Source organism: Mastigoproctus giganteus, chromosome 10 (assembly GCF_048544385.1).
Source record: "Mastigoproctus giganteus isolate SK-2022 chromosome 10, ASM4854438v1, whole genome shotgun sequence".
In the NCBI taxonomy this organism is placed as follows: domain Eukaryota; kingdom Metazoa; phylum Arthropoda; class Arachnida; order Uropygi; family Thelyphonidae; genus Mastigoproctus; species Mastigoproctus giganteus.
In genome coordinates, this window is record NC_143584.1 from 203,945,186 (window position 1) to 203,957,809 (window position 12,624).

At 33.7% G+C, this 12,624-nt stretch overlaps 1 protein-coding gene across 1 annotated transcript in view; it reads left to right on the plus strand.

The window, feature by feature from the left end:
- Window positions 1–12,624, plus strand: part of LOC150079796 (mitochondrial disaggregase-like) — a 164,219-nt gene that overhangs the window by 44,849 nt on the left and 106,746 nt on the right. The window contains exons 5-7 of the mRNA XM_090383236.1: window positions 5,736–5,864; window positions 6,503–6,600; window positions 9,999–10,113. Of these exons, the coding sequence (XP_090239362.1) occupies window positions 5,736–5,864; window positions 6,503–6,600; window positions 9,999–10,113 (342 nt within the window). The remainder of the gene's footprint in view (window positions 1–5,735; window positions 5,865–6,502; window positions 6,601–9,998; window positions 10,114–12,624) is intronic.

Below are 12,624 nucleotides of genomic sequence, written 5' to 3' on the forward strand. Positions count from 1 at the left end.
GTTATACAGTGAATAATTAGAACAACTGAGATTAGCAATGGTTGAATCAAGTGATAATTGGGATTCTGTCAGAAAATGTATATGAGGCTTGGCAGGCTCAAAGTGGAAATGTACATCATTCAGATTGGAACTGAGACCACATATATTTGTGAAATGAATGAGGAAATGTTTGAGAGTTTTAGATTTTTTTGCAGATGAGCTTGTTCTATTAGTTTGGCTATTCATGATGTATAATGTAGTAAGAAAATGTAGGAGGACATATATGAAGTAATGGAATTTTTGTATGTGATGTACACAAGGCAAGAATATACTCAGCTCCATGACATAACATGGCTTCGACAATGCCCCCTGCATACTGACTACTCAGACTCCCTCTAGTCACTATCTGGCAGAGCAGAGCAGCAAGATTATACACTAGTTTAAGGGTTGGTAACCTGTTTTGACTGAAGAGCCATTTTTGATCTAATTAAAAAAAGAATCCGAAGAGCTGCACCTCAGCTCAAGTTGGGGAAGGGGGGGGATTTTTAAGAAATGGAATAGTGAGAGAAGGTATTTTATTAAAAAATATATATTTTTAAATATTATTTATTAATACTGAAAAAATAACAAACATCCAATCACATATGAATTAATGTGATTTTGTGCTGATCTTCTTCAGCGAGTCTCTCAACATCAGACGAGTATGCCGTAATTTTCATCTTTAAACATGCTGAGAGACTCGCATTGTTCAGAAAGTTTCTTGATTTATTTTTAATATAATTCATGCTCGAAGATATTTGCTTGCAGAAATACATCACTTGTCATAAATGTGGGCTAAAAGTTAGAGTTGTAGTTACGTTACATGTTCAAAGAGCTGCAGGTTGCCAACCCCTGCGCTAGTTGATCTGGATGCCCCCCTTCCCCAAGAGAGTTATGAACAGGTTCAATCCCATGGCCTATATAGTGACCTTCTTGTGAATGCTGTTTTAGAGTTGTACCCTTGAAATGTAAGGACGATTGGATCTTGCCATGATGCCCATCATAACCTCAAAATACATCACTCATACTTCATGATAGAAGAGATGGAATCATACTGCATGATGGAAAGTTGTTGGAGCTTTGTCCTGGATAAAAGACATAAGTCATACTGCATGATGGAAGGTTTGAAGCTTTTCTCTGGATACTAATCATGGGTTTCACCACTTCAAGCCTCCCATAAACAAAGTGGAGGTATTGCACTGATTGAAGTTGACTTATGTGCATAAAATACAGGGTGTCTCAAAAATATTGGTACAAACGTTTAGGGGAGGTAGGTAACATCTAAAGGAATGTGAATCGCATAGGAACCCATAACCAGAAACGTCACTGTAAGTCAGTAGACGGCGTTCATCAGTTCGCAAGAGGGAAAATTTCTGGTTTACTCATTCAAGCAGTAGTCGCCGCACGAAGAGCATGCATCGATATGCAAACTGTGAGCTGTCAGGCATGCACCTAGTGTATGGATTAGCAGAGGGCAATGAACGAGCCGCTCAACGAATTTATGGAGAATGCTTCCCAGACAGACATGTACCGGACCACCGTTTGTTTGCGCGCATGTGCATCAAAATTTGTGCGATTATGGGTTATTTAGAGGTAACAGGAGTAGTGCGGGCAGACCACGTTCGACGCAAACTCCCGCCATGGAAGAAAGTGTGTTGAATGCCATCCAGAATAATCTTACTACCAGCACACGTGCCATTGCCTCTGCCTTAGGAGTGTCTCGTTGCAGTGTACAGCGTGTCTGGCATGATGATTCCTTATACCCCTTTCATCTCCAAAGGGTTCAGTTACTGCTTCCCCAAGATCATCCTGCACATGTGGCTTTTGTGCAGTGGTTTCTCCTAGAAAGTGTTCAACTTGAATTTTCCAGCCTATGTTTTGTTCATGGATGAGGCTTATTTCACTCTGGAAGGCTTATTCAATCAACACAATACTCATGTGTGGGCTCACGACAACCCACACGGTGTGCGCCCCCATGCTGCACAATATCGCTTCGCAATAAATGTGTGGGCAGGTATGGTCAGTGACTGCTTAGTCAGCCCATACCTGTTACCATCCCGCATGAACTCAGCTAAATATAGGATCTTTCTTGAACAAGTTCTACCAGGGTTACTTGACAATGTTCCAGCAAATGTGAGATGCAACATTTGGTTTCAACATGATGGGGCGCCTGCCCATTATGGACGGTGTGTTCATGACCATTTGAACAGGTGTTTTGGGCGTTGATGGATTGGCTGTGGTGGACCCATTACCTGGCCCCCACGCTCCCCTTATTTATCGATCCTTGATTTCTTTCTGTGGGGGACCCTCAAATCTATCGTGTATGAATCGCCTGTGGAGACAGAAATGGATCTCGTGGTGAGACTTGTCTGCACTGCTGCTACTGTCAAAGAAACTCCAGGTGTGTTCGACCATGTCTGCCAATCCATGCTGCGTTGGTGTCACGCATGCATCGCGTCTCATGGTGGAACCTTTGAGCATCTGTTGTAACATCATGAAATGCATCCATCTCGTACTCCATTCTTAATATTATGTCAAATAAATGTTTGCCACTAATTACTGTCTTGTGTCATTTCTGCTTCTTGTGCCTCTGCTACTTCTTTCCCGTGACGTTTCCGGTTATGGGTTCCTATGCGATTCACATTCCTTTAGATGTTACCTACCTCCCCTAAACGTTTGTACCAATATTTTTGAGACACCCTGTATGTGGCTATGACTTAAAAAAAAAAAAATGTCTGCAACAGTTTTTTTTTGCAATTATATAACTAAAAAAATATATAACCAAGGTCATTTTGAAAAATTCATTGAGCAATTATCTGTAAATATATTTGTTTAAATAAAATTTATTATTCCTGTTAATTTTTGATCCTACTTAATGAAACAAATTCATATTTTATTATTATGGATTATTGTGTGACAGAACGAAACGGAAGACAGAATAAATAATGACAAGTTTAATACTAATTGTAAAACACACATATATTAAATATCAAATACATACATACTTCTGATGAAGGTTACCATAATGGATGTCGTGTCCACCCTATTATTGAAGCAACCATTTTGATGAATGACAAACGTTGGCAACGTTCACATATGTCACAGCCACAGGCTTCAACATCAAACAGTTAACTATTACATCACACAGTTTCATATACATGACTGGCAATACACACCCTCATGTTCCACACTCTTAACTGTCAGTTTGCTTGATGAAGGTTACCATAATAACCGAAAGGTTTTGTATATATTTAATATATGTGTTTTGCAATTAGTATTAAACTTGTCATTATTTATTCTGTCTTCTGTTTTGCTCTGTGTAACACAATCCACAATAATAATGAATCCAGAGTGCACAGGCCTCTTTAATCAAATTCATATTTTATAATAATGGATATGATATGGTTTGGAAAAATGCTTGTTTTTTGGGTTTTTAGAAGAGAAGATATCTATATCACTGCATTGCAAGAAAATTCAAGGTGTCTTTTACTTGAAAACATATACATAAATTGTTGGCTGAGCTTATATTAATTTTTTAAAGGTAAGTTCAGTATTTTTGATACATAGCATACGAGGACTATTTGAAAAGTAAGGCAATGTTTTTGTAATCATGAAACAGTGAAATTGTACATAAATCAAGGCACATTAGTGTACACCCTTTCTACTTAAACCCATCGTACCCCCCCTCATCCTATCATGTCATGAGAGCAGCCATACCTCCGCTGTAAAATTCAGTGCATTCCCATTCAACCAGGGTTCAGTTTACTGTTTAATTTATTCATCATATTGATTCCCTATCAGATGTTTTTGCTAAGGCCCAAACAAATGGAAGTGCAAAGGTGTATGGTTGATACTGGCATTTACAAGGTGAATGGTGGTGGTACATCCTATAATGGTCCTTGCATTTGAAAACTTCTGTTTCGTTTTTTGAAAATTGTGTTAAAAGCATAGTTGTGTTTCGAATACGATTGTTAAACAATATATAACTCATGTGTTTGCTGATTAATTTCTATGGACTTACTCCCTATATCATTTCGAAAAAGGGTAACTGTATACATTTTTGTATTTGTCCATGTTTCAACTAGTGTGACCATATTGATTTAGTCACATTAAAAAAAAAAAAGATGCATAGTGTCCTGTAACAACAAAATAAATATCATATATGTGCCTCTATTCATTTATTGGTTCAGTATTGGAGAAGGCATCTGAAAAAGCATTTGTTACTTTACTTTTCAAGTAAAGTAATCCTTCTTATTTTTTTATGCAAGATCATAAAGTTACAACTTTATGATCTTGGTATCCCATTTGATAATTTGGCATACTTGCATTATATGGGGTATATCAATGCATTTGACATCATTCTTGCAAATCTAGATTTAGCATATCGTGTTACTTATACACAGATTGAGAAAACACACTTTTCTCCCTCTTGGCACTGGATTATTCAAGCAAAAAAAATAGTTTTTTTAATAGATTTTCATTTTGAACTACTTAAAGAAGGTTATGTTAGTTTACGCCATTTTTTGCTCGAATCCGTCCCGAATTCGGGACGGATTCGAGCAAAAAATGGTATGTCCATTATCTTGTATAGAATAGATTATGAAAACCGTTTTACACACAAATCCATTAGTCTTGTTTAAAACAGCGGCAAGAGGGAAGAGATAGTGGGGGATAAACACCCTAACTAAGACTAACCATAGCGGGCTAGGCATGTCAATCACTAGTACTTGCAATGATCAGTTGGAAGGGGTATCAAATTGTAAAGACTTACTTTTTTTTTTTTTTTTCATTATTTTACATTTACTAGCATAATACTTTTTTTTTTTTTTTTTTTTTGATAATTTTACATTACCAATGATTTTCCCTCATACACCATTATATATAAAATCCAAACTGTGATTCACTGCGGAAGTGTTTTCTCAATCTATGTATAAGTGACAGGATACACTAAACCTAGATTTGCAAGAATGACATCGGGTGCATTGATATACCCTGTTAATGCATGTGTGCCGATAATTTTATATCAGGTCAGTTTAGGTGCAGATGCACTAACTCTAGATGTATTTTTGTATCATTAATTACATTATTTAGTAGTTTTTTTTTAAATAATGTTTCTTAAAAAGCATAATTTAAAAAAAATTAAGTTTTATTATTTACTTTTGTTGATTTTGTTCACAATGTGTACAAATATAAGTATATAAGTATGTATACTTAATTAAATTCAAAATTGTCAATTTCCTATAATGATACCATGCTTCCAAATGAGACATGTTTATAGGAAATCTAATTTACAATGTAGTGCATAAAGTGGAAATAAGGGACAATTGAGCTGAGCTACAAAATCATAGAGCCCAAAATCTAACAGCTGCCATAGCTGAGTGGTCAAATGTGAAGAAATTTTTTACCACATAATGTTTGATTTATGGTTGAAATCAGAATATTGGTATGAATTCAATATTACCATCTGTTAGCTACTTTTTTCAACAAATAACTGTCCCTCTATTTTATCAGCTTGAGAAATCCTACTTTTAATAACTATGAAAAGGCCAACATAGCATTTGCCATTTTATATCTTGGAAATTTATTTATACATTTGCTAATTCTTTGTGAAAATCATGGTGCATGATTTTCACAAAGAACATTTTCACATTAATTCTATTTGTGGTATTGACTTCAATCAGACTTAAAACCTGTTTCATTTTATTTATTTTTTACAGTATGGGTAATTCGGGAAGATGAGTTCTGTGATAGACTTAACACTCATGCGACATTTCGTGGCTGTACTGCACTTCATTATGCTGTCCTTTCTGATGACATTTGTACAGTTAAAATTCTTCTTGAACATGGTAAGCTATGTACTGATTTGATTACTCTTTATAATGTAAAATACAGTGGGACATTTAGAAATGTAGATAATATTTTAATATTGTAACCATTTCTCTTCTTCCTTAACAAAGTTGAAATTAAGCAAATGTTAATTCCATGTTTTATAATAATAAATATTGTATTGGTGGCTGATTTGAATATTAGTATTGCCCTTTTTTGCACTCTATTATAGTGTGGAATTTAGGCAATAAATAGAAGTATAGATCAGAGGGTTAGGCTACATAGATTTGTCATTGAAATTAAACAGATTTTTGAAATAAACAATTGGAATATGTATAAAAATGCATAGGATGAATAACTGCATACACAGTACCAGTAGTAATACTGTGTAGAAGAGAAATAATCAGTTGTGCAATACAGGGGTGGAATGGTAAATACAGTTTACATGCTCTGAACAGTGTGGATATGTCTGAGTGTGATTAGTTTGCAGTGATACAGAATTTTCAGTTTAGAGGGTGAGCAACTAGTGATCGTTTATTGTGTATGACAGCAGTGTGTGAGGTGGATAGAGTGACGTAAATCTACATACTATCTTCTCCACAATTCTTTCATTATTGTAATTATAAAATATATGCATAATCATTAATTATTTTTTTAGGTGCAGATCCACTGGCACAAAATGATATTGGTCACAAACCAGAAGACTATGCTAGAAATGCAGATATAAAAAAATTGTTGCTAACTTACTCCAAAAAGGTAATTATAGCTATACACACTCATTATAATAAGAACTTTTAATTAGGAAAAAGCCCTAATTATACTCAGATTTATTTTGTGCATATATTTTTACAGTAGCACTAATGTTGAATTAGTTGATCCATGAAATACCCATTTCTTCAGTCTGTTTTGTAGAAGCTTTCTAATGAGACATACAATCATTATTTGAGTAGTATTTAAAAGTAAGGTATTCAGAAAAATTTAATGACCAGTGCTTTAGGTCAGTAACTCAGAACTGCTAAAAATTACCCAGAATTTTGTTCCTTTGGTCCTGAGGCACTTCCACAGGATTTTTATTGACACCCCCCCCCAAAAAGGTTTTTTTGGGAAGGAAAAAATCTTTAGAAGGAATCTTCAAAATAGTGGGTGAAATTTATTTTACCTTAAAGAGCCATTCTTTTGTCCATTCTTTCTGATAATTGGTCCACTCCTTTAACTTTATTGGGAACATGATTTTATTATAAATTTTGCATAACTGCTTAAAGTAGTAACAAAAATCATACCTGAAACACTTATATAAGTAAACAAAGGCAAGCATGTGATCACCAGGTCAGTAATTGTATTGTGCAATAAATGTGATGTTAAAATGATTATTAATGTAAAATAGTAGAAATTATATAGAAAAGTCAATGTCAAAAAAACGTCTGTTTTTAAATTATATAAACTTTTAAAATTATTTAGAAAAGTCAATGCCAAAAAAAAAAAAAAAAACTATTGGCAGAGTTTTTTATAAGGAAAAAAACAAAAAAAACCAGTGCTGCTTAAAATTCTTCACTAGCAATTAATTTAAGACCCTCTCATAACTACTGAAAATGAATAATTTTTCCTTAACTCATATTGTATGAGTTATGTCGTAGTTGTTAAATCACATATAGGATACTGAACAAAAATTTAATCACTTGTGGTATTTAGGGCATATAACAGATGTATCTTTTATGCATGTTTGCTTATAGCACTGAAATTAGAATATAAGGTTAATCCATTTTCTCTATTTACAGGTATACCAGCTGTTACTGAAGAATCAAGGGTTTCCACCATGAAAGATGGAACACGGAAAAGATATTAGTGAATGTTGGCGGGCTTAAAGAACATCCTATTAAAGAAATAGTTGAATTTCTTTAACAGAAGAAATAGTTGAATTAGAAATAGAAGAAATAGAAGTAGTTAATTTAAAGAAATAGTTGAATTTCTTTAACAAGATTCCTCATCATCTAGAATAAAAATTATTCTGGATAATGAGGTTGTGCCCTTTGCTTGGGTGTCAGAATGACCAGTAATGAATTTTTATGGAATGGTGTGTGTTGAGATCAGTCAGAAATCAGTAGCAGAATTGTGGTCAAAAATATGTGCTAAGTGATTGTGAACATCAATGAATATTGTATCTAGTAAATGAAAACAATTTCAAATAGGACAAGAACTGCTGTAAATGGTTAACCAAGGAACTTATCTGCTGATTTCTGAAGGAACACTATGAAGAGAATTGCATAACATGGATGTCTGGAGTAGCTACCCTGAAAAAGACCAATGTTAACAACTGCAAATAAAAAAGCCTGGCTGATACAGGCCAAAAGGTATAAGAATTGGACTTTTGATGATTGGAAAGCTGTGAAAAATCCAAATTTTACCTATACTCTAACAATGCCAGTCATCAAGTTTGCAAGAAAAGCAATGAGGCATTTCATCCAGACTGTGTGCAAGGTATATACAGGAGTGGACTAAGGTGCAAGGTATACCTTGCACCACAGTCTGGATGAAACACCTTTTTGGTGGGTCAGTGATGCTTTGTGGATGTTTTTAACTATTATGAGTTGATTCCCCTACTTGAAATACTAAGCAGGATGAATCAGGTTGGCTATACAAATATTCTGGATAATGATGTTATGTCTTTTGCTGAACGTTTGGGTGATACTCATGATTTGATTCATCCTGTATTCCAAGATAACAGCTGTCCAGTTCACAGGGACTCGACTGTTTTAAACTGGCTTGAGGAATAAGAGGGAATTGTAGGGCATTTAAATTGGCCAGTCAAGTCACTAGATTTAAATTCTATAGAGAATGTATAGAGCTGTCTGGAACAGAAAGTGAAAACACAACAACAACATCCACAAAACTTGAATGAATATCAGGCTCAGTTGTTTTCAGAATAGTCTAATATTGATGTAAACTATTTAAGAGGTATAGTTGAATCCCTGCCAACTAGAATTTTTGAAGGTTCATGCTAAACGATGAGTTATACATGATTAATTGAACATTTACACAGGTGACTAATTTTTTGTCTGCAGTGCTTAACATGATACAGAATAATCTCAATTTACCAAATACATGAATGAATGCAGTATAACTAAAATGATGTATGTATCTTTGGAAAATTAGTGTGGATGAGATAACCACAGTTATCTTTTCATATCCTTTCCCATGATACAAAGATATCCATTGACACTTAGGATTCCTCTTCTTAATTTGTGTGTTTGTGCAATATATCCTCCACTGTATAAATATTAGAACATTTTAACAGACAACCAACAAGAATGTCAAGATTATTTCCAGTGAAAGCACTGTTTTCTGCCTTCATTTCTAGTTTCCTTCCATTCATATTAGATTTCCAAAGGCACACACACGTATACCAGTTTCAGTTGTACTACTTCATTCATTCAGTCATCTGAAAAATTCTTAGTGCAGTTTAGTAATATTTTGTATTCAGAGTTGGTTTATCAGTTTATTTCTGTATTATGCTGTATTATAATTATATTAGTGTCACAGTTATTGCCATTTGGATCCTGTTCACAGATGAAGCATGCTTAAAAACAAAAAGCGTCCTTTCTTGAGGGAAGTGAGTAGCTGCCTACTCATTATCTGAAATTTGGTGTGCTCAATCAGATAGCCTTATGGTTTAATTTCACTACTGTCAGAACTACACCTTTTCAAAATAACTGAGTAAAGCTTCCACCATGAGACTTGCTCTTCCTACAACCTATAAGGTTGAATTGACAATTTTGCATGAAAGTAGGAATTTTCACACTCTCAATATCTGTAACAACAATTTTGAAGTGAACTTATTGTATTAAGAACCTCATATATACTTTAAAAATGGTGATATTTCTGAATTTTTTGTTGAATCCAGATTTGCCCTTTCCCAGCATGTTAACATCTTTGATGTTGTGGTTAAAATTAAGGAATTTTTGATTAAATGAGTGATATTTAATAATCTTGGTATGGCTGTTCCTACTGAAATTGGGAATTCAGGAAGAGCCAGCTGCTAGTTCTCAAATTACAATAGGTAACTATTGTAATTTGGGAACAGCTATTTATTCTATATAACATATATTATAATCTGATTTCTAGTTGAACAAAGCTTTCTTTCACATATCTTATTTTAGTTTGAACAACTACAGAAGCAAAAGGAAGCAGAAGAACGAAGAAGATTTCCTCTAGAACAGAGGATAAAAGAAGTCATAGTGGGCCAAGAAGGGCCAATTACCACAGTGGCCTCAGGTAACTGATTCCTTTTACTACAACTTTTAAAAAAAATTTTGGTTATATTGTAAAAAAATACTTTGTGTTTACTTTTGTAAAGTGAAATATTTATGATATTGAAAGTATTGATGATTTTAAGAGCAGTATTTACCCTCTGTCAGGTGCACCAGAGATAGTTTAAAAGTGTGTACTTTATAATTCTGTTCTTTATTCTGACACTATATTGGATAATAAGAACAAATATCTTTAGTAACAGCAATTTTATTATTAAAAAAAAATTTAAACTGCTGAACTTCAATTGTACCTCCAGAGTTGTTGAAACCAAAACCGAAACTATTGGCAAAATAATACGTGACTGGGTATGTAGTGCAATTTTGTCCACTAACACAGATCATTATGAATTTTTTATGCTTATACTTTTCCAGTTAAAAAAATAATCAGTGATGCACATTTGAAGTTGATGAATTACACTGATGTAATTCTAATGAAATTATTATTAATAAAAAAAGTTTTATAATGGAAATAGATAATTATAGTAAAAGCCCAGCTGTCCAGCAAACTCATGCAGCTGACAGATACATTTTAAAAATAATATATCAAAAAAAAGACAGTTGCACTTCCTAAAATTTGTTTTTTAACTAACTTCTCATTTTGTTCAAAATGAATGAATTGTAGCAAACATGGTGGCAGGACACCTGATAGGTATCCTTTTTTTTTTTTTTAATTCTGTTTGAACATTGCTGATATTTCATCTTTTATTAATGGATTACAATACTTATTGTATGTTGTATGGGACTCTTATTTTGTGTAACTTAAAGAGTTGCATGCTTATTGTGTGTAACTCTAAATTTTAATAAAAAATTAATTTTTTAAACGTGATGATGTGTTTTAGACTTTTTTACCAAAAAAAAAGAAAAAATTAATTCTACTGCAAATTACAAAAAAAAAAAAGTTTTAGACATAAAATTGAAACATCAGTCTCTTATTCCAATTTCTTAGTCCATTTTCTAGATTAAAAGGCCATTAAGTGTGCAAAATTTTCAAACATTCACATGCACAAAGATTTCTGCTTATTTTCTATATAAATATTAAAAGTTATTAACAGAAGTAACTATTAATTACTTCTGTTTTCGGGTTTATTTCAAAAGTTGAAATTATTCAAAAGTAGCAACTATTTTGAGTGATTGTGTTTTTGTTTATACTATGTGAAAACAATAATAAATCTTTCGAAAACAACTAGGATAAGACTATAGATATTTCTTTACCTATTATTTTTTGTTGTACGATTTTCTACAGTGTGAGTTTTTGCAAGAACACAACTATCAGATTATAGCAGAAATGACTGTATACCATTGAGAAATTATAGTATGAGGAGGATGCCAGGATGGATGAATAATGAGCTAGCTTAATGGATGAATAATGAGTTTAACAGGCAGAAAACGATGGCATGGAAAAGTTTTAGAATAATGAAAAGTAGTGAAGCCTGTAATGCCGTAGAAGTCCAAACTCACAGAACCAACTTTCCTTCTTCCTCGTTTATCACTTTTACTTTGTTTTTTGTAACAACCTTCCTTCACCATATATTTCCTTAAAAGTAAGTCTACAGAAATTCAAGCATAATATCAACAAGTATCTTCTCTTCTCAGTCTTAAACCCATGCATACTAAGTACTATAGGTTCTAATACCTTTCATGTTTGGTTTTAATTGGGGGGGGGGAAATAACTACAACTGCATCTGTAATGATGCCACAGAAAAGTTAAGCTGGCAAAGGCTGATTACGAGAAATTGCTGGCTAACAGAGCAAAGAATGAGGACATAGTGTATAGTGTTAATTGTAATGTGACTCTGGGGGTTCGCCCCCAACTCTGCTATTTGTTTACCTAGTGGGAGAAGGAAAACAAGTAACCTGAAATTACAAACAGAGCATTGTGCTTGTCCGATACCTTCAAGCAAAAGCCAAATAGTTGCAAAGACAGTGGCATGATACCTTACAGGTTCTTGTGCACAATTTCTTTATGAAACCCAGAAAGAAAAACTTGCAGTAAAAATTTGACTACACTTAGGAAGGCAGAACAGACTTCAGATGGTTAACATGGGAACCTTATTTTCAAAGGACACCTACCACCACCACCACCACCACCAGATTAATTGGCATCCTACACCTTCTGCTATATTATATTCTATAATATTATTTTCAGCTTCATTAAAGACTGTTCTTAGATACAAAGCACTAACTTGTTCCAAATTTTGTTTATTTATTCTACACACTGAATTTTGAATTTTCCTTGTCTCCCAGTTTTCATAACTTTTTTTTTTTTTTTTTTTTGTAACTATTCCGTACCTTCAAACAAAAGCCAAATAGTTGCAAAGACAGCAGTGGCAGCATACCTTACAGGTTCTTGTACACAATTTCTTTATGAAACCCAGAAAGAAAAACTATCCCAGTGAAAGTTTTTCAGTGGCATATAAGCTCCTGATATTTCCTGTAGCTATGCAAAGTTTTGACTTTACTATGTTGAGTCGGGGGG